Here is a 23,085-nt window from a genome sequence, read left to right as displayed (position 1 = left end):
TAATTAATATATTTAAATAATATATAAATCAAATATATTAATTATATAATAAATTAAAAAAAAATTTATAAATAAAACATTATATGTGAATATAATCAATACACGACTATGTAAAAGGTATGATAACAACTATATAAATGTCGATTATAAGTTATTGCCAAAAGACAATCAAATGAATTAAATTCTTTTTTCGCATAACCGATAAGTTTTTTTTATAAATCATTGAAAAGCTTAGGATAATAAGTGAAATAATAACTTATTTACATATCATAACTTGAGAGTAGTGTCTATAGACACTTAAAAAACTTTAAAATTTAAGAAAAATAGTTTTGTAACTTTTAAAATACAAAATTATTTATACATTTTAAAATCAATTTATTTATTTATTTTTCACTTTCAATAAATAATATAATTCATTCATTAAATCTATTTTACAACAATTCTTAAATAAAATTTAAATAATTTTAATTTTAATTTTTTTTAACAATAGTCATGTTTATTATATATATATATATATATGTATATATAATATTTGGTTTTAATAGTTAAATCACATTAAGATAGTGACTTTTTAGTTTTGCTTATATCTTTTAAAAAAAATTATTATTAAATTTTCATGGTATTCGTCTCTTAATTTAAAAACTGTGTTTTAAAAGAATGGACTCGGATAATATCAGATAATAATAAGCGAAGTGAGTTTGTATAATTATTTTTTTGACAGATACGATTAATATCACAAGTCATGTGTTATATAATAAGATCATTTGACCAATTTTAAAGAAGATTTTAAGAATTACTCTAAACTAACAAATTTAATATTTCATATTTTTTGCATTTTTAATTATAAATATTTTATTTTATAAATATTTTATTTTAAATAATGGCAATGACAATCTTAATAAATTTGATGGTAAGCACTAATCTTCACCCTAAAAGATAAGAAAATATATTGATGTTTCAGTTGACAATATTAAGGGATTGATTAACATTCTATCATGTTCAAATATCTTGTGCTAAAGCATTAATGAATACCAATCTTTGAAGTCGTGTTAAATTATGCGAGCACTTTTTAAGTTTGACAATTTTTTTCTAACTCAAAATTGAATCCAAATATCTAACTTGCTTTTTCGAACTTTATAATTTACATTGGGTCCCACCCCAAAGATACTTCAAAATATCTTCTGTCAGTCTGTGTGCTTAAAATATCTAACACTCTTTGGAACATTCACTCTCACTTCACTTTTCAATTAACTCGCCCAACTCCTCCTCACCGCACCGCCACCCAAAATGTCCAAAACCACCGCATCCGCCGACGACTTCCAGACGCCGACACTAGACACGGAGTCTCCCACTCTGCTCCACTCCATTTCCGAGCACGGAGGATACTCCTACGTGAGGATGGCGTCACTAGCCGCCGCCGGCGACGTTCGCGCGGCGGAGGCGGTTAGGGAGATGGCGTGGGAGCAACTTCACTCGGGACCGTGGCACTCGGTGTTGCCGGTGTGGCGTGACGCGTACTCGATGGCGTGTCTTCACGTGGCGAAGCATCACTATGGAAACGGTGAGTTTAAGGAGGCGCTTAGGGCTTTGGATATGGGGATCATCATGGGAGGGAGTCTGCTTAGAAAGGATTTGGACTCTGCCATTGGTAAGGTTTCTGAAAAGGCTAGGAACCTTAGGGTTTCTGATGGAAGCTACCAGGATTTTGGTAGCGACGATCATCTACTCGTTGATCTAGATTTTGACGTGTCTAAGGTGAGGTTCGTTCCTCTTTTTCTTTTCTTTTTGAAAAAATTTTGATGAAAAAAAGTTATGTATTTTTCCAACAATATGATACAACATTAAATGCTAATAATTAGTATTAAAATTGGAAGGTTTTTTTTTCTTAGGCTATGTATGTATGTATGTATGGATTGATGAGAAAATGATATAATGGACTCAGTACATTGACATGTTTACACCGGTAATAATTTGAAAAAATAAATAAATTGAACATGATCACCGCTGTCAATGTCATATTTGTTAGTGTTCTGACACGGACTTTTTTAAGAGGTGTCGGTGCTACAGGGATAATGAAGTTGAGAAATGAGTATGATGATTATCTTATGGCTGCATTTGCTTTTTGTCCCTTCTGACGTTTACTTTATAGCTTTTACACTCTAGGTGCTCCAGCTTTTACCTGTTAAGTCCCTTGCGTCGAAGCTTGTGGTGAAGAGGTCTGCCCTGTCGCTGGAGAAGTTCTTGAAAGATCATTTTCTGTCTGGCTCCCCGGTTATCATTAGTGATTGCATGGCGCACTGGCCAGCCAAGAAAAACTGGAATAATAAAGATTACTTGCTAAGAGTTGCTGGTGACCGCACTGTTCCAGTTGAGGTAATTACACTAGTTGATATATTCGTTATTTATATGCACGGCACTCTCTTTGAAGAACTAATGTGTAGAGAGAAAGTTTTTTAAAGCTGGGTGCATTGGTTAAGTTTCTTGAATTCACAGGGAAAAACACATTTGCTGATTGACAATTTTCTACTTGTATCAAACACATGGCTGATACACTAGCAACGACTAAACTGTAATTAATTCTTGGTCATATATGTTCGTTAGCTGGTAGATTCGAAGTTATATTTTAAATTTAAGTTCTTTTTTGGTAATTTTTCTTACTACTGCTAGTATTTTCGGAAAAGTAAAGCTCACATTGATTGTAGAGAAAAGTATGCGAGTGAAAATTAATTAAGTGAAAAGTCTACACTGGACACTTCATTGACAAGCCCAAATTTAATACACATTGATTATATAGACAATGTTATTATTATCTTCTAATCATAACTTATTTATTGTCTTCCCTTTGTAAATAGCTAAATTTATTTCTACATGAAGCCAAAATTGGTCATGAACTCATGCACAATTTATTCATTCACTTGGAACAAATGCAATTAATTTCTTGCATTGTGTGGTTATCCCTTCAAATATCTCTGCTTGTGTAGTCTTAAAAAATGCTCTATCTAGAAATCCTATAACTTTTACCTTGTCATATTTCTAACAAGTGAGCAAACAATTTATTTTGGTTGCAACAGTTGGTGAGTGAAGACCTCACACCCACTCACCCCTCTTCTGTGACAATTCCTAGCAGATTCTGTTTTAGCCACCAAGTTGTTGAACTGGAATTGCATGAGATAAAAGTTGAAAGACTTGCTTCATATGATTGTGAATGTTATTTGTAATTGCAGTACCTTACATCCTTACACTGTTATTTGTGTGTTCCCCCTTGTATTGTTTGTATTTATCCCGATACGGCGATACCTCTTGTAATTTTTTTATGGCAAGGTTGTTGAATTTGTTTAACAGTATACTGGAAATCCACAAGAATGGGGTGGAGTGGATATTTTGATGTATTATAATTTTTTTAAACAAAATATCGAAAGAAAAGGGTAAGTGTGCAGCATTCTTTGCAGGTTGGGAAAAACTATTTATGCTCAGATTGGAAGCAAGAACTAGTTACATTTTCAGAGTTTCTTGAGCGGATAAGGTCTCATAGCTGTTCTCCCAGTAGTCCTACATATCTTGCTCAGCATCCATTATTTGATCAGGTATTCAAAGTTTAAATTTATTTTTGCCTACAATTCTAATCCAACTCTTGCAAATCTGACATGCAAGTTCAGGACTTGTACTGCTTGTTTCAGTTTCTGACACTATTGAATTTGCAGATAAATGAGCTTCGGAAAGATATCTTTATTCCTGACTATTGTTTTGCTGGTGGAGGGGAGCTAAGATCTCTCAATGCTTGGTTTGGTCCAGCTGGAACAGTAACACCATTACACCATGATCCACATCATAACATACTTGCACAGGTATTTCCGTTGTATACTTGTATAGTTTCTCTTTTAAAAAACTGTATACTTGTATTGAACATTTGCAATTTATAGCTGCTTGTTAAACCCTCACCTTCCCCAGGCCCTGCCCAAAATAAAGTCATGTTAGATACCGCTTTTGTTTGTTTTGAGCACTTGTATGCATTTATTACTGAAATAGAGATCCTTAAGTCCAACATCGATCAATACTATTATCAAGCCATCTCTATTTATGCATCTTACTTGATAAAACTGTGTTATTATGGTTCTAAATGTATACTTTATAGCTCGCAACCTGGCATGGCATTGTTGATGTACTTCCAGCAAAGCAAAATACGAAGTTCAGATTCTAGGCCTTATTTTAAAAGAAACCTGTGATACATGAGGATGACGGTGTGGTTTAGCTAATATTCCAGTTATTTAAATTGTTTGCAAGATGCTGCTTACATTATTGATGCAGATATGCAAAGTATTTCTTTGCACCATGGAATAATCTCTTTGACAGATGTTATTGTCTTGTTTCACACGTCCAGGTTGTTGGGAAAAAATACATTAGGCTTTATCCAGCATCTTTATCTGAGGAGCTTTTCCCTTACTCAGAAACCATGCTTAGCAATTCCAGCCAGGTATTTAGTTTCTTGTTCTGTATATAATTGAATATTTTCCTGTGCAGTCAACTTATGCCTTCTCACTCTCCAGATGTATTTCATTAATTCAAGATATTTCCTCTATCTTATCATGCTCCACTGTATGTATAGGCTTATAACTTTATCACAACCCTACAAGTTTCCATCTTATATATCTGCTTTGATACCAAAATGCTTTTCCAGTTTACATGTACAGTATATGGTTTATGGAATAGGTCGAAGCCCATAATTCTGCTTATTGCAATTTCGCAAAGTGGATCCTTTTCCTATGTGTTCATTTAATTAGGTGTTTGTATTATTGCTTTTGATATTTTTGAAAGTATGTCTCCATGTTAACACGGGTCATTTTTTATTGCTTGAAGGTTGATTTAGATAACGTAGATGAAATGAAGTTTCCTAAGGTGCAAGACTTGGAATTCGTAGACTGTATTTTAGAGGAAGGTGAAATGTTATACATCCCACCAAAGTGGTGGCACTATGTGCAGTCTTTAACTACCAGTTTATCAGTTAGCTTTTGGTGGAGTGAGGGTGAATGTTCATCTCCATCCTAATGTCGTATCACTTTGATGTCTACGCGTCATTATTAATGGAAAAGACACGTATATCCTAAGTTGCGTTGCTGATATCTCTGTGATTGATCCTTTTACATCCCAATTACACTAGTATCCTCGTGCATGAACATCATTTTCAGCACCTGATGCCATCGCCATATTATATTTATGTAAGGAAATGTATTATAGAGAGCTACTGAAACAAACATTTTGATATTTGACTGGGATCCATGCCCTTCAATTCAATAACTGATTACAAAGGTTGTGAATCTGCAGTCTCAGAATGAGTCAATGTGATACTCTTGTCAGTTTGTATTGAATTTGAAAACAGTACATCTAGCTAAAATATTAAGCTCTGGTTTATGCATGAACGTTTCATTTGACTAATGTGTTTTAATTTGGTACTAGATTATTTATCTGTTTATTTTTTCGTGCTTTTGTCTATTTTGGTTCTTACTTCTTATCACTTGTGATATAAAAAATGGATAGACAACACACAAATATAATTGGTGGTATGTTCCACTCATTCGTTGCTTTGGTCTCCTACAGTATTATAAACAAGAGGGTTTGATTTTTTTTTCTTATGAAAAACACGATTATGACAGCAACTACATGAAATAAGCTTTACAAGGTAGGCTTAAAACTTCGAAAATTCTGCATTTATCTGTTTCTGAATATGCTTTCTCTTAAAATATCCAAACTATAAGAACAAGAGTATGTGATATGCTGTAGTAAGAATAATTTTATTTTGCTAATTATCTGTTGCACTTTTGAATCTTCACCTACTCAGTGACAACCATAAAAAAAATCATAAATTGGGTTTGCAATAGATTAAACAAATTTGAACTAATATTAATTATGACATGTTTGGTTTCTTTCAATGAAATAAAACAATATTTCCTTGTTTTATTTAGGCTGTAGATTTGTACCTGCAAAGAACCTTACACCTCAAGACCCTATCTTTAACATAAAACCCTGGCATAACCATGATCTTAACTTTGCTTGGACCCTGTGACCTCGAAGACATATCTTCCATGTAGCGAGGATCGAAGTTTCTATTCTCTTCAACTCTTAAAACTCTCAATGGCGGGTTGAAAGAAAAGGCAAGCAAATGTAGCAGCCACATGCATTTTGCAGTCACAAAGAAAGCTTGAAGGAGTTGCTCAGGCCAAGGCCTGGTACAATTTAGAGTACTGGTAATACAACTCATTTTCTGATCACAAAATTTGCTAAATTCTTCACTGTAATACTTTGTTCCCTTTCTCAGTACCTCATTCCAGCTCAAATTTCTGAGAGCAACGAAAGACGTGAATTTTGCTTGGCGATCTTCATGTTGGTCTATGAATTTCGGACAACCGTTCTGTTGGAAAGCACAATTCTCAAAGTCTTGGTAGAGAGACTGATTTATGAAAGCTTCAAAATGATATAGAACTGCTTTTGAGTACTTGGAATTTAGTGACAGCTTATATGGCTGAAGAAGCGAGTTCAAGGTTTCTGTCATAGAATTATCATTTTCTTCGATGTTGTTTATAAGTGTCTTACAGAACTGTTTCACTGATAACCTTGACTCCGATACTATCTGCAAGAATCCTTCTATCATTACTTCCTCATTCACAGGCATTGAATTTTCAACATTTCCATCAATTGATCTTCCTCTCTGATGAAGATTACTAAGCTTAACCTGTTCACAATGTTCAGAATCCCTTGCCTGTATCTGCATGGACTGTTTCAAAGCTTTCTTCAGTTCTTCACAGTAACTCTCCAAGTACTCCATCTTCTGTCTCAGCTCCCCCAACGAAGTTCTCATTTCAGAAACTTCCATTAAAGCCACGTCTCTATTCCCGTTTGCTTCTATCAGCTCTTTCTTCAATGCCTCAATTGACGTTATTCCTATGTCCTTTAAACCCTGAGAAACATCCTCAGATTCTGCTCTACTCGGAGAATTCTCATTCTTATGCTTCCTCTTTAGCCGAGGAAACAGCCACGAAATCACCCCTTTGCTTTTGGCTTCGGACTGAAACGACGAGTGGGATTCTGCAACCGAAACAACAACATTCGAGCTCTTGCTGTTCCTTACACTCTCTAACTCACTCGTTATGACTGCAGGGTTACATTTATTACAGGAGGAAACCGATTTATAATCCTCCAAACTGTTTCTCCTTGTAGGCGATGTTTGAAGAACTGTGATGTGATTTGCATAAGAACCAGTTACAGATTTGGTGTCATCAGCAGGACATATGTGAGATTCTAAACTAGTATAACCACAAGGTAGTAGTATCCCTTTTCTTGAACTTGGTTTCTCAATAGTTTCTATGCTGTTTCCTGATTCTCCATCCCAACTTTCTGATATTGCTAGGCCTTTCATGTGGTTTTGATTGTACAATACAATTGGATCATCTTCATAACTCTGTCAATAATTATCACATTTAGAAATTTACTATCCATCAAAATTGAAGAAAAAAAAATTAGAGAATTACAAACTATGTAGCATCGAAACTTCAGATTGAAGACAACTATGATGTCTAACACACTTCAGACTGAAGACGTGTGTGATGTCTAACACATGTCAGAAGACATGTATGATGTCTAACACACTTCAGACTGAAGATGTGTGTGATGCCTAACACATGTCAGAACTGATCGACACTGACACATGTAGTTACATTACATGACAAGAAAAATAAAGTTACAAACTTCAAGAATACATAAGATAAGGAAATGAGAGCAAAGATTAAAGATGCAACTGAAACAACAATGACATCTACCAAACAAGCTATAAAAAAGAATAAGCTGTATAATTTAGCAACTGTGACAGATGAGAATTATAAATTATTGCATGTTCCATAAGTTCAGGTGATTTGGGTTCTGTCCCTATCATGATAAACCATAATAATCATATTTCATGCATAATCTAAAAAATCAAAAGTAACTTTTTTTTTGACAAAAAAAGCTTTTTGAAATCAATATAACATAAATTAGAATACCCAATTAAACAAGAAAATCAAAACTGAAGGAAAAAAAAAAAAATTCTCACCGGTGTGAAAACAGGGTAATCATGAGCAGAGAACTGAGAAACAGAGCGTGAAACAGAGGAAGGAGATGGAAATTTAGCATTGATAGAGCTATTCCCTCGCACTAAAGCAGCATGAAGAGCTCTTAACTCAACAGCTTTGGCTATGGCAGCCTTAATTTCTTGTCTTGTAGTTTCTGTGTTTCCATTGTTGCTGTCTTTGAAAACCTGTGATGAAGTACTAGTTGCAGCCATGAAACAGAACAGAGAAAAACAACAAAACAGAACAGAACATGTAAAATTTTCTAGAAGATAATAATAACAATAATAAATATATTCACTATAGATAAAGACTATTGGTTATAGGTGATGATAATAACAAAGTGGTTAAGTGGTGTTGAATTCAACGGTTGGATTTGATTTGGAAGTTATATATAAAGAATGAGAGATAGAGAGAATCACCAAAGTCTAACTATTTTTGTTTTTATTCTCATGGAAAAATTAATGGTATGTGAATGTGATGATGTGAAAACAGAAGAGAAAAGTGAAAATGAGAGAATCAAATTTTGACTCTTTCTTAGTTTTTTTTATGTTTGCATTAATGCATAGTTTGTTGTTAATTTACCAATATGCCCATGTATTTGTATGTTCCAAAATTGACCATAATAGGTGGTGATAGTGTGGTACCACTGTTTTATATCATATAATTGTCACTTTAGTACGAACTTAGGTTCCAATTCCATGCCATGCCACTATGTTCCATCACTATATATGTGGTGTGGCCAAGTAAATCTTTAAATGTATTGATTGTGAAAAAAGTGATTCTTGCTTAAAACGAGATAAATTAAATGTTATGTGATTTTTTTTCCACAACAATAAGTTAGAGATAAAAATCAATTGTAGTGTCAAAAATTAGAATTTCTAAATATAAAGGTTACTACGTGAATTCTAATAAATTAAAATATCAATTATCAACGAATAACATAATAGGTGTGAGATGGTATAAATCAACTTTCATTTATGATAGAGAGGAAGAGGCTGGATCCGTTGGCTCAGCCATCGTCATATATGTGAGATGGAGAAAATCGACTTTCGTTTATGCCAGAGGAAGAGGTCAAACATGCTTTCGGCCCATCTATTATAATACATGTGAAATGGAGAAAATCGACTTCTGTTCATGAGATAGTGGAAGTGGCCAAACTTGCTTCCGACCCACTCATTGCCCCCATATCTTACTATTAGTAAGTTTAGATTGGCTTTGGAAGAGACAAAATCAATTCTAGAAGTGTAGAATTGATTCTGGAGTGATTTTGAAGTGTTCGGTTCTTCAAAAGTAGAATTGATTATGCCTTCAGAATTGATTCTACTTGAAGTTAAAATTTGTAGTTTTGAATTTAAACGTGATTTTAAAACTAAAATTTATTATTCAACTCACTTTTACATAAATTTATCCAAATAAAAATCAATTCTCCTAAACTCAATTCTGTCAAAAACAATTTTATCACACTCAATTTTGTCCACTGTTAATCCAAACTCACATTATATGTTTCATTCTTAACATTGCTCACAATGTCATTTTAACTTAAATTTTCATAATGAAAAAACAGGGCCTTATTATAATTGATAATACAATATTAGATTAGATATCATATCTTGCTGATTATAAAACATTTAATAATTCATAACGTTTCTTCACTTGAAAAATTGAACCAATTGCTTAAACCTAAAGGGTGTGTGAAAACTTATCAACTAGTGAAAACTTCATGCTTAATTCATGGAATTGAGCTGAAATTGGACCACTTCAAAAGCTTTTAACTTGGTCAATTGAAAAAAGTGCCTTTATTATTTGCTTTTGCAGATTCATAACAGTGCAATTATGTTGGGTGAGGTCAGTATTTTTCAAATTAAAAATAGAATTGAATATGAATGCTGGTGAGGCGTAAAGGTGCAGTTATGTTGGCAAAAAGGAGAAAGAAAAATAACTAAACACTGCAAACATTGAATCATATATAAGAGACAGGGTGTCATTGTGGGTGTCAAGTGATGAAAGAGGGCATGGGACAGAATTTTAAAATTAATTACATAATGGTTCTCATATGCCATATTTTTGAATAATACTACTTTTCAAAGGTGAAGGGATCTTTACAAGAGAGATACATATTATCAAATAGGCCAAATATTTGTTAAAATGTTTTTAACAAGGTTGTCTTTTGAACTTTTAAAAAATAAGCTAGTGGTTTAATATACAATGTTTTTAACAAGGTTGTCGTTTGAACTTTTTAAAAATAAGTTAGTGGTTTAATATATAATGTTTTTAACAAGGTTGTCTTAAAATAAGATAGTCATTTAATCAATAAACAAATATATTACATGATCATGGGGCCAATCAGATATATGGTATGGATTTTGATTTTGATTTCGACGGAGTTTTAATTGTTTTAAGGTTATGAGTCCAGATTTTGACCATAGCAATTTTATTAGAAATGACACTATCTCTCATAAAAATAAGCATGTTTTGGCGAGTGTCACTTTTAGTAAAAGTATTCAAGACATGAATGTAATGTTTGACATGACCACAAGACAAAACAGTTTTTTCTGTTTGCAAGCAGCACATGCTCAAAATTGTCTCTTTGTTATCACTATTGATGGTCTAAGCCAGCATATGTCCTCTATAGAGTATGATACTATCCGTAAATATCGGCTTATGATTTCCTTATTGTTCTATTTGTCGCAAGGCGTGTTTGAATACATTTGGGGAACATATTATCATTGTAAGGAGCTTCCAGGATTCAAATACCAACATGGCTTTGTTCGGGATGTCCTATTTAATATATTTAAGTGTGTCAGAAATATCTATGAAGAAAGAGAGCGCCTGTAAATTTCTTAACTGATCCACAGGAGAGGAGATCGACACTATGATTTCCTTATGGGTCAGGGTGGGTAAGAGGGAAATATGCATGTGAGACTTAATTGGGGTTTTTTCACTGGTGAGACTGAGGACTAGAGATTTTATTGTGGGAGAGATGTAACACACTAATTCTCGACTAAATATAAATATAATAATACAATGAATAAATTCAAGCAATTAGAAAGTTACTCATGATCCACCGATCAAAACAAACACAAAACCAATTGTCTTTTTAAGAAAAACGTAACGAAAGAGAATTATGTTTGACATCACAGTTTCATCGATCGGAGAAATGCCACAAATGGCTTAACAACTTCAAAATAACATAAAAACGGGAAATGAGAAACAAAGGACAACTTGTTTCCGCAATGTTACATATGAGAGCGACTTCCCCAAGACCTGAATGGAAAGTAACTAAGGAAGCATCAAAGTCATCCTCTACATCTAGCAGCTACTCCTTAACCTGCTCGTCTGTATTCCAAAGGAACACGAACACTACAATAAATAAAAAGGGTAAAAATACATTCAAAATATGTTTTTAGTGTAAAACAGAGGAAGGGTAGGATAATCACATAATCATATATACCCATGCTATTCACAACAAATCACCATCTCATGTCGGGTATTCTCAATTAATGAACAACATCATGAAACAATGATTACATATGCAAACATGTATGCAAATGTACTACACAACCGACTCTAATGCATGTGGTATCATTCATGGACGACATGTGCCCATATTTGCTCCTGATTCGCTCTTAGAACAAGAGCACACCAAAAATTTTACTAATCACGTTATAGTAACATTTCACTAATTCCTCGCTGGAATTAGCTACTCGCTTCCGATCCACACCATCGGCCAAAGCACTCCAAACTGAACCGAAGTTCGTACACTAGAATGCATGAATTTCAACAACATACAATTATACACATGCATTATTAGCCCCTCTTCTGACCACAATTTAATATGCATATATTAGTCAGTGCAACATCACCAAAATTCAACAACAATCTTAATTTGCACATAATACACATATCAATATAACTCATTCGTGTAATCGTGCAATAATTGATTCATCATCACCAATAATTAGTATTTTCTCACCATTTATCACCAAAAAGTAATTCAACATCGCCTTTATGCAAAACCAGATCTTAAAAGTCGAACCGGAAACTCAAAACGAGCCACTGACACGATGACGCCCTAGTCATCACCTGGGTGATATATGTCACCCACTTTACACTCAACTCATTCCCACCCTAATGACCAGCTTAAGAAACCAAGCTTGGGGAGCATAACAGTCTCTCCGTCAGACAATCTATCAGCGCCTTCGAGAACATGACGAATTGGTCCTCGGAAGGGTGACGACCGTCACCATGATTCCGAAGGCAGAATCATGTTTTCGACCATGAGAGTTTTATGGAAGTTCTGGTTTTGGCCTCTAAACATCCAATTCTACCTGAAACATCATATATACATGATCATATGTCTTCTTCATCATTTTATCATTGATCACACACTTTAATCCATCAATTCATCATGAATTCACCTTTAACATCAAAACACCAAAACATATCACATTCAACATTAACATCAACATTCATCCAAACAATTATCATGTAAATCTCAGCAATTGACAGAAACGAAAAATCAATTACCAACAATGACATTTAGCATAATTTCAACATCAAAACACATAAAACATCATGATTACAATAATAGAGCAATAAAACCTATTGGAGTGGAAAGACGTCTCCCTACCCCATCATGCTAAACACCCATAAAAGAGAAATCTCCCTCTTACCTTAGGTTTTCCAGCAGCAAGTTTCCTAATTGAAGTTGGTTCTTTTCTCCTTAAGTCTTAGACTTGTTCTTCTTACTCTTTCTTTTCAAACTCTTATTTTGCACGTACTGTAAAAACTTCTCTCAACTCTCCCCGCTTTTCTATTTATAATAAAACCTAATTCTCCTATTTAGTTTTTTCCCTCCTTGCCTCTTATTCCTTCACTAACTCATATTTTATTTTTATTTTTATTTTTAATTACTAAATAATTTCTATCATAAAGTCACCAATTTTTATATTTATTTTTATTTATTAAATTAACTAATAATCTATTTACTTCTAGTTATTTTACCAATTCACCAATGCTCTCATCTGACTCTCCAGTTCCCACGTCATGCTTCCAGCATCAGGTCCTACCCACACCATCTTCACTAACGCAACCTTCTTTCCTCTCAAATGCTTCACCTCTTGATCCTTTACCCTCAAGAAAGATGCCTCAACAGTCAAGTTCTCTTTAACTTGCACATCGTCCACTTGAATCGCATGAGACGGGTCATGAATATATTTTTGCAACTGAGACTTTTCTTGTACTTATCTGGAAAAGAAAGGAAAATAAAAGGGTGAAAACTGAACAAATCCATATACCCACAGATAAAAAGAAATAAAATAACTTAGAAAACACCTTTTCCCGTCCCTCTACAAAAATAGCTTTTACCACTTCCTTCCAGTGTATAAAATTCTCAAAAAACAAGAGCATAATCATTTTCATATCCTTATCAACCTTATTAAGAGCTTCAAAATGAACCCAATAACATTTGGAGCCTTTAGAAAAATGATTTGAAGACTAAAATCATCGTTGTTGATCTGTGCACTCAATTTGTCCGATGGAAGGACCAGACGACATTTCTTCCCCTTTTACAAAAGCAGGTTTATGGACTAAATACTCTAGTTCGACCCAAGAATAATCTTCCACCGCCTTCATCAAACTAATGGGTCAAGTGAATTCCTAGGTTCACTGAACAGAATAGAGCGGTGCAAAGAGAATAGATAAGTAAGTTTAACAACGGGAAAGAAGAAATTGAAGAATAACACCTAAGGTCTTGTAAGAAAGGGGGCAAAAAAAAAAGATCAACAGTTTAGATCGAATAACAAGAAGAAAATCTGAGGATAACCAACATTTTGTCCCATCAATCCACACAAAGTAGAAAAAACTTGAGTACCCTAGGTATGGTACTCGATTTCTAACTCGCGTGCCTTAGATGATGTGTTAGTTATTAAAGGTGACAACGGGCCAGTGACAAGAAATCATTAAATGTTTGTCCCTATTTGCTTCTGCGATATGCTCCAAATGTTCCAATGACTGGGATAAGTCTTCGATAAAACCGGTTACGCCCACTTAAGATTTCCCGGTATCCGAGAGCACCAAAAAGTTTTAGGAGCAACTATTTTGGACCGACCATATTTCTCTCGAGCCGGCCATCACGAGAAAGATTAACCCAGATTAAAACTTACCAACCGACTACACTGACAAGTTTCTAGAATCTTTTCTTGACCACTGGACTTTCATGTACCTCACTACATGAGATTCACGCCTCAAACACATTTAACGATCCTCCGTATTCCACGTCTGAATGATAGCGAGGTCGTTATTCATCTCCCGTATATATAGGGAATGAAACCATTTCAGATAACAAGTTTCAAACACAATATGAATACTTTTAACTCTTTCACATATTGACTTGAGCGTCAGAGTGTTAACCTTACAGATACACCCCGCTCTGCCGCATCAAAAGCTTTAATCCGCCGCAGCTTCTGCATCTCACTTTATTTTTGGTTTCAGAACGGAATATAGCCCATCTCACTTAGTGGGTTAAGGCTTGGTTGGTGTTGTTATTATCTTTTGTTGAAGAAATTTTGAACGAGAAATATTTTTTCTAAGGTTTTAGAAAAAATATATGAATCATAATTTTTTATTTAAATTCAAAAACTCATTTTTTAAAATAAATTTTAAAAATTTTGTGAAAAATGAAGAAATTGAAAAGGTTTTAGTATATATGATGGCAAAATAGTAAGATCAAAATAAATGTTGTAGGAGTGAAAGTAACCCGATTAAATTTGTTTTTGAAAGATGTGACTATTTTATATATATTATGATTTTTTTTTATGAAAAAAAATTGTTAACCTAAACCTCTAGAGTTTAAGAGTTTATTTGGGAGTTGGTTTTTGAATGTATTACATCTACTTTTAATATAATAAAGTACAATACATATGAAATCCTATAATTATCCCTTTAATCACTATTTTGAGGGTGATAAACGGGGACAAAGTTGTAATTGCATCTCCCTTAATATTTTAATTAATAAATAAATTTTCTAAGCATGATTACATTCCAACATCCAATTTAATGCAAAACTTCTTTATTGGAACACGTTTTTTTATTGCATCGGTGCATTTTCATTGGGTCATGAAGACATTGAGCCAAGTGAAGTCTGCATTATTTCAAATTTGCAAATCCTTTCTCATTTCTCTCATTCAATTTTGTTTTTCCTCTTCAATCCTATAATATCTGCATAATGCATCCCACATCCACAAATTCAATCTCTCCTTCAACCCTAAATCCATTCTTCCCACTCCTATCTCTTAATGTTTCTTTTTCCTTTCACTAAACACCTTATTTCCTCCTTCTCCTCTGCAACCCCTTCTCAAACCTTCCTTGACTTTTTATTCAAATTTCTATTTATCTCCACTCCATATCGTTGCTCTCTGCTTATGCAAATTAGGGTTTGAATTTTTTCTTCTAAACCCATCAAATTCATAGTTTATCTACATAACTTCAGACTCTTCTGCATATCTACGTCTCTGATTTTCAATTTTCATTTTCGATTTTCTAATATAATTTTTTTTTCAGGATTTGACTTATTTGCTGATTATTGTTTCATAATGATTTATTATAGTTAGATCTGAAGTATTGTTGTTACTGTTGTTTGAATTATCAAGTTTGAAAACCACAATTCGTTGTTGAAGAGGGATATAATGGTTTTGCATTTTGTGGTTTTTGTAGTTTGTAGATAGATATGAAGCAGTCACGAGAGGAAGGTTTCATGACTTATTTTTCTCAACTTAAATGACCTATGTTATCTTCTAGAGGAGAATGGTAAGTTTAAGTTTCTGTGATTTTTTTTCTTATCAATTTCTTTCCATTAAACTGTGTTTTGTCATCGTATTTCAATTTTCCCCCTAAATTCGTGTGCTTCATAAATATTTGAATGTTCAATCGTTGGTGGAATTTTGTTTCTGATTTTTGGTTTGATTGAATTTTGAGATTTTCATTTACTTATGTGAATTTTTTTTCAGTTTTGTATGCTATGGATTTAATTGAGGGAATTTTTTTCCGTAAACCCTAATGTTATGATTCAATTGAATATTTGTAAACTATAAATGAACCTTATAATGTTTGTGTTTGTTTATTCTAAAGGGTGTTAGTATGGTTGCAGGTTAATGAGGAAATAGAAGAGTTTGGGATGAAAAGTTTGATTGAAGTGGCAGCTAATTTGGTGAGTGATAGACTTCAATAGACAACTTCTTGCTTGATGGTTTCATATCTTACATGCTGATTTTTTAGCAATACTTAAGAATCTATCTAACTTGATACTTTAACTACACTATTAAATGTGCAATAATGCTTAGTAAAGTCTGATTCAAACTAACATTTGTTTGGATATACCCACTGAAACCTTGAAGAACAATGAGCCCATGGAGGTTCTCGAGATGCACATGGATCACAGTGATCCAAATTTCAAGTGGTTTAACTTCACATTTGAAGAACAAGCCAAGGTGATAGTTGCTGCTAAAAGCAACAATGAAATGAATGCATCGAAATTGAAGAATGAGTTTCTAGAATTGCTTTATATTAAAGAATCACTTATTAAGTATGTCTTTGAGCCAAACAAGAATAGTGCCTAAAACATAGTTTCACATTTCAGAACATTGTTTGCTTCTAAATTTTGTGTGTTTGGCTGCTTAGATTATCACTCTCATTATTTCACAGTTATCTCCATATACTGTTATTGTGTTTAGAGGATGATATTGATAATTGCTAAGTGTTGGTAGATTTTTCCATGTTTTATTTGTCTTAATTTGTTCACTTAATTAAAACATGTCTGGATCGTTAATGGCACATCACATACCGAGCAAAGTGGAGATGTTACCATGACCGTAAATTGTGACTGAAATTTTGATCCTCCTGTCCAAATTGTTTGATTGTGTCGAATACATGATTTTGTTCTAACTGTAGAAAATCTACCTGATTACGAAGTTTGATTTAATAATATAGCATGATCTTTACTCTGCAGGTTGATTTGGAAAAGATTGTTAAGGAAACTCACAGTTATGTTGTACAATAACCTAAGTAAAATCATTAGTTGTCAATTTATTAAACATCTATAATAACCTAAGTAATTTGTCTTTTTATAATGCATATTTATCTTCCAGCTATAGCATTATTTCCCTTGATATGGATAAATATTGGCAGAAGAAATTTTGAAGTATCAGTAATAAAAATGGTTGTATATTCTCCAAGTGAAGTTGATATTAAATTGCAACGGTTTGTCTTGCTATGTAAAATTGATTATCTCATACATTTAATGCATCCAATTATCATTTTAATTAACTTCAGAGACTTAATGTTTTTTCTGCTATCATTATTGAGAATTTGGAAGCATCAATATTAATAAATGGTTGTATATTTCTCAAGTGAAGTTGATATCAAAAAGCAATTGTTTGTCTTCCAAGGTAAAATTGATTGCCTGATACATTTAATGCTTCCAATAATCATTTTAATATAACAAAGAGACTTAATTTCTGCTATCATTATTGAGAAATTGTAGTTCCAACGTAAATGTTTCTTACTTATAATCTTCATATTTCATCTTTTTTAATAAGCTGGTAATCTATTATTTAATATAATAAAGTAATATACTACCAAAATTACTTAAATTTTCTAACTAAATAAATTTATAAATGGTTTTTCATACAGCTAAATGTCATTACAAATGCATAATCATACTGAATAATTATACCATTTTTTAAATACACACTATTTATTCCATTCCTCTCCTCGGAAACATTCACGTGATTGGGAAACCCTACAAAATTTGAATTTAATCTTGAAAATATTTACAACCCTTCAAATTCCTACACTGTTTTTCAGAAGCAACCGTTAAAAAGTTGAAATGAAATAGTGATGGCAAAATATAGGTTTGTCTCAAGTTACCCCTAATCTTCTTGCTTTGTATACTTCTTCTTTCATCTTCCATTTTTCCATTAGTGATTGCAAAATAAAGGTTTGTCTTAAGTTACCCCTAATTTTTTTATCATATATGATTAGGTTAGTTATCATTTGTGTAAATCCGATTTAATTTTCAATTTATGTATATCAACTATCATTTTTCTTTTATCACGTGATTATTTCATATTATTTGAAATTGCCTTTTCAATAAATTAATTTATAAATTTGACTATAAAAGAGAATGGAAGGATAATATATTAATTTCTGAGTGATTTGAATTATGACGATAAGTTAAAATATATCTTTCTAGCCTAAAAATATGAACACTAATATAATAATTTTAATTATCATTATTATTACATTTATGCTTTTACTTAATTTAATTAAACAACTGTTTTATGTTTGTTATTCTATTTTTTATAACGTTCATTGTGTTTGAAGGATAGAAAAACACTTAGAAAGGGGGGGTTTGAATAAGTGTAGTCTTAAAAACTTGAACGATAAAAATAAATTGCACAGTTATTTTTATCCTGGTTCGTTGTTAACTAAACTACTCCAGTCCACCCCCGCGGAGTGATTTACCTCACCTGAGGATTTAATCTCGCAACAGATTACAATGGTTTTCCACTTAGCCCACGACTAAGTCTTCTAGAGTTTCCTGATCACAACCTGATCACTCCAGGAACAAATGCTTAGACACAAGCTAAAACTTTCTTAGAGTATCCTGACCACCACGTGATCACTCTAAATACAACTGCTTAGACACAAGCTAAGACTTCCTAGAGTATTCTGATCAACACTTGATCACTCTAGTTACTTACAAATTAATGTAATCAATTCTAAGAGTATTACAGATGCTTCTGAAAAGCTATAATCACAACAGTTATATTTCTCTTAACGTTTAAGCTTAATCTCACTAATATATTACAGCAGCAATGTAGTGAGCTTTGATGAAGATGAAGTTTCTGAGCTTTGAATTTGAGCAGCGTTTCAGCAAGTCTTTCAGAATAATTTCGTTCAGTATTGGTAACCTTGCTTCTCATCAGAACTTCATATTTATAGGCGTTTGAGAAGATGACCGTTGGGAGCATTTAATGCTTTGCGTGTTCCGTACAACTTTGCATTTAATGTTTCACGCTTTTGTCAACTACCTCGAGCCTTGTTCACGCTGTGTCTACTGACGTTGCCTTTAATAGCTTCCAACGTTCCTTTTGTCAGTCAGCGTAGCCTGCCACTTGTACTTTCTTCTGATCTGATGTTTGTGAATAAAATATTTGAATATCATCAGAGTCAAACAGCTTGGTGCATAGCATCTTCTTGTCTTCTGACCTTGAAGTGCTTTTGAGCGTGATACCATGAGAACTTCAGTGCTTCTGCTTCTGATCTCAAGTTCTTCTGATGCTTCCATAGACCCATGTTCTGATTCTGCCTTGACCATCTTCTGATGTCTTGCCAGACCATGTTCTGATGTTGCATGCTGAACCTTCTGAGACAAAGCTTCTGAGCGCTGATTTGTGCATACTCTTTATATATTTCCTGAAATGGAAATTGCAATGCATTAGAGTACCACATTATCTCACACAAAATTCATATCCTTGTTATCATCAAAACTAAGAATATTGATCAAAACAAATCTTGTTCTAACAGTGTTGACCATATATACGAAAATTTGACTCAAATATTCGTATTTAATAAATATAAAACATAAAACTACATACTAAATATTTTTTAACCATATTCATATTTATTTTATAACATAGTGATATTTTTCATGATATATTTTTTAACTATAACTCTGTTATATTTATTTGATATTAATAAAGTATGAAGATAATGTGCGACCCGTGCGAACGCACGAGTAAGATGACCACTTTCTTAATCATCATTATATTTTACTTATTTATTATTAATAGCGATATTGTGTGACCCATATGAACGTACGGGTAGGAGGCGTATTAATTATTTACTTTATTTTTTCTATTAAAATATATTGTTCCGACAAGTCAAAATTTCTTAATTTTAATATCTTATATATATATATATATATATATATATATATATATATATATATATATATATATATATATATATATATATATATATTTTATTATTTATAGGAGAATGAAACTGCATTCTAAAATTTGCATTTCAAAATTTGTGTCGCAAAATTTAAGTCACATATTCTCTGTAATGATTACGCTATGAGTTTTTTAATTCATATATTAAATTTTTTTATTTTCTCAAAGATTTATTTCAATTTATTTATAATTAAAAATCAAAATTTAGTAAATAAATAACTTATAAAATAAAATACAGAATAGTAAATCATTAAGGAATATTTGAAAAAAAATGGAATTAATTGATTCAGTACGGTAATATTCGAACATTTTTACGATGAATTTTTTTATATATACAAATGGTGTATTTGTTGTATTTATAGTCATTATTATTAACACAAATATAATCAAAAGACAATTTTAATACAATATTTGTACTGAAAAACACACCAGTTTGGTTACATTGGAACACGCTTTGTAACCAAATTCACACGGTTTTGTTTTTCCATGCATTGAAAAACACACCAGTTTTAATTTTTAGTCCATTTCATTGGGTCATGCAGAGATAGAGCCAAGTTCTGCATAAATTTATCTTACAAAAATATCATAAATTAAAAGAAAATAATTATATTTAATATTATGACTTAATACAAGAAAAAAAATACTTAACTCCTTCTAATAAGAATTTCTGATGATTAATTTTGATTTCAAACTAATAGATAAAAAATATTTATTTAATATTTGATCTAAATTGTCTTAAAATAATTGGAATATTCTTACATTACCAAAATATAATATGGTATAATCCATATTTTTTTTTAATTTTCTTATATATGTAATTCATATAAATACTTATTAATAAAACGTTAAATTAATTAATTTAATTTTATTTTGATTTTCAAATTTGTTTTTGATTTAGAGTGTCAATTTTATAGGCAACAATAATTTGCTTCTATAAAAATTGTTTCAATCAATTAAGTATGATTTCTTTTATAAATTTTTTAAGCAAAAATATCATATACCTGATAAAAAATGATATATATTATTATTACATGATACAAATAAAAATAAAATTGACATGAAAAAATGTTAGCATTTATTTATGATAAGATGTTAACATTTATTCTAAAAGTTGATACATATATTTGTTTTTATTAAAAAACATGAGAAAATTGTGATTGATGAATAAACAAATTTTTTTATGAAAGACACAAATTTATTTCTTTTTTATATTTAAAACAAAAGGCCAAGATATCAACTATTATATATTTATTTACTATTTATAAAAATATTATATATAAGTAGTGTACATCCTCATATTTAATTCTTTAAAAAAAACTTTTAGTGTATTTAATTGAAAAAAAATGGGTATATGAATTTCACGGGAGAGTTTAAAATTGGGATTGCAATTTTCTCACGTAAAATTTCAAAAGAAAGGATAAGATTTCACGGGAGAGTTTGACTACGATTCTCTCATATAAAAATTTCACCAAAAACAAAGTGTCTGCATGGTTCGGAGGACCATCTTAAATTCCAATAAATTAAATATATGATTCACTGAAGTTCAATGGAGAGTTAAAAAAGATTAGGATTTGATTTAACTCATAAATTAAATATGATTTTTCAATTTATTTAAATTAAAAATTAACTACACACAAATAATTATAAAATGCATTAAAAAAATTCAATATAATAATAATATTTTTAAAATTTATATATAATAATAATAATATCTCTAAAAGTTATTTATGTGAAGACAAGCTTCTTCAAGGGTTTTTGATGAAGACAAAACATCACCATAGCTTTTGGCAAAGGACTTGGATCAAGAATTCTCTCAATATACAAGTTTAATCTTCAATATATCTTGATCAATTGTAAGGTAAATAAGTTAAAGAAAAACTCACTTAGATATAATTGTGTAATCAATGGAAATATCACACATAACATGCATTGCATTTAAAAGGCTTTTGGTAAAACTCATTTCAACATAAAAAGCTTTTTTCAAAGTGTTTTTTGGTTTTGTAGTTGAAGTAATCGGTTACTGAAGCTTTGGTAACCGGTTACTGAGTTTCTCAAAAGATCTCTCTCTGGTTTTTGTATGGGTAATCGATTACCCTGGTTTCAGTAATCGGTTACCCTGTTAAAAATTTGAAAAATATGAACGTTGCAATTGGGTAACCGGTTACCCTACTTCTGGTAACCGATTACTGCTGAAGCATCACATCTATTCGTTATTTCTTCAGCCATACGAAACTTCTTTTTAGCCATGAGTTTGCATCTTTTTGAAAATGTTTTTGCAGCCTTTTGGAAGGGTGTTTAATCATATATAAAGGCTTCTTTATTCCTTTTGAAAAATACACACATACTATCAATTTTTCATAATCATTTTGTTGTGCTCTTGCTCTCAAATTTCCATTGTGTTCAAACTTCTCTAAAGAAAATTTTCAGCATACACTTTCATATACTTAGAAAATTTTCTTCATCATTTCCATTGAATACATAATAATCTATTGTGAGAAAACTTTACTTATTACCAAATATATTCAATCACTTGTAATTCTTTATGTTTGTATTGATTATATCTTATTGTTCCAAGTGTGGATATAAGATTGTAAGGTTGTAACCTTGTTGTCCATAGTTTTGGAAACAAGAGGTATCCTTAGGGAGGGTGTTCTCTTAAGGACTTATTGAAATCCAAGAAGGGTGTTCTTGGTGGTTATCTCTTTAGAAGGACTAGGAAGAGTCTTGTAAGAGTCATAACATTATAGTAAAATCTTTTGCTTGTTGGCAAGGGGACTGGAGTACTCTCGACCTGTGAGGGGAACCAGTATACATCGTGTGTTCATTTACTTTCCGCTTTTATTGCTTTCAACACACTCAACAAGATCATAAAAGAATAAAAGAACAAAAATCTACCATCACCTAATTCACCCCCCCCCCCCTCTTAGGCATATCTGATACTTACAATTTATGGCTAAAAAAATTCACACGAT

The 23,085-nt window shown here is 31.9% G+C and overlaps 2 protein-coding genes across 3 annotated transcripts; one reads left to right on the top strand and one right to left on the bottom strand.

Annotated features, from left to right (window-relative positions):
- The first annotated feature begins 1,198 nt into the window (after positions 1-1,198).
- On the top strand, positions 1,199-5,363 carry LOC131635301 (lysine-specific demethylase JMJ30-like). 2 transcript variants are annotated; one of them, XR_009293792.1, is made up of 7 exons: positions 1,199-1,755; positions 2,164-2,373; positions 3,450-3,584; positions 3,702-3,845; positions 4,133-4,238; positions 4,379-4,471; positions 4,855-4,881. XR_009293792.1 is itself a non-coding variant. In XM_058905914.1 (6 exons), exons 1-6 carry the CDS (start codon positions 1,288-1,290, stop codon positions 5,041-5,043), a joined length of 1,239 nt encoding a protein of 412 aa, XP_058761897.1. In that variant the 5' UTR covers positions 1,202-1,287; the 3' UTR covers positions 5,044-5,363. The 2 variants fall into 2 exon arrangements, 1 of the variants encoding a protein (XP_058761897.1); XM_058905914.1 differs by lacking the exon at positions 4,133-4,238 and having other exon boundaries at positions 1,202-1,755; positions 4,855-5,363.
- Positions 5,364-5,874: 511 nt separating this feature from the next.
- LOC131635300 (IRK-interacting protein-like) lies at positions 5,875-8,508 on the bottom strand. Its single transcript, XM_058905912.1, has 2 exons — positions 8,078-8,508; positions 5,875-7,450 (listed from the first exon to the last, which is right to left on the bottom strand). The coding sequence occupies exons 1-2, from the start codon at positions 8,306-8,308 to the stop codon at positions 5,954-5,956; spliced, it is 1,728 nt and encodes a 575-aa protein (XP_058761895.1). The 5' UTR covers positions 8,309-8,508; the 3' UTR covers positions 5,875-5,953.
- Between the last annotated feature and the right edge of the window lie 14,577 nt (positions 8,509-23,085).

The sequence above is a fragment of the Vicia villosa genome, unplaced genomic scaffold (assembly GCF_029867415.1).
Source record: "Vicia villosa cultivar HV-30 ecotype Madison, WI unplaced genomic scaffold, Vvil1.0 ctg.001463F_1_1, whole genome shotgun sequence".
In the NCBI taxonomy this organism is placed as follows: Eukaryota; Viridiplantae; Streptophyta; class Magnoliopsida; order Fabales; family Fabaceae; genus Vicia; species Vicia villosa.
This window is presented reverse-complemented; position numbering and strand designations above follow the sequence as displayed.

What these genes read in the sequence shown, in the direction of transcription:
- LOC131635301 (XM_058905914.1), top strand. Translation starts at nt 1,288, where the DNA reads ATGTCCAAAACCACCGCATCCGCCGACGACTTCCAGACGCCGACACTA. An exon ending in TAGATTTTGACGTGTCTAAG is followed by an intron (nt 1,756 to 2,163) that starts GTGAGGTTCGTT and finishes TTTACACTCTAG; the next exon opens with GTGCTCCAGCTTTTACCTGT. An exon ending in TGCTTAGCAATTCCAGCCAG is followed by an intron (nt 4,472 to 4,854) that starts GTATTTAGTTTC and finishes TATTGCTTGAAG; the next exon opens with GTTGATTTAGATAACGTAGA.
- LOC131635300 (XM_058905912.1), bottom strand. Translation starts at nt 8,308, where the DNA reads ATGGCTGCAACTAGTACTTCATCACAGGTTTTCAAAGACAGCAACAAT. An exon ending in ATTACCCTGTTTTCACACCG is followed by an intron (nt 7,451 to 8,077) that starts GTGAGAATTTTT and finishes AATTATTGACAG; the next exon opens with AGTTATGAAGATGATCCAAT.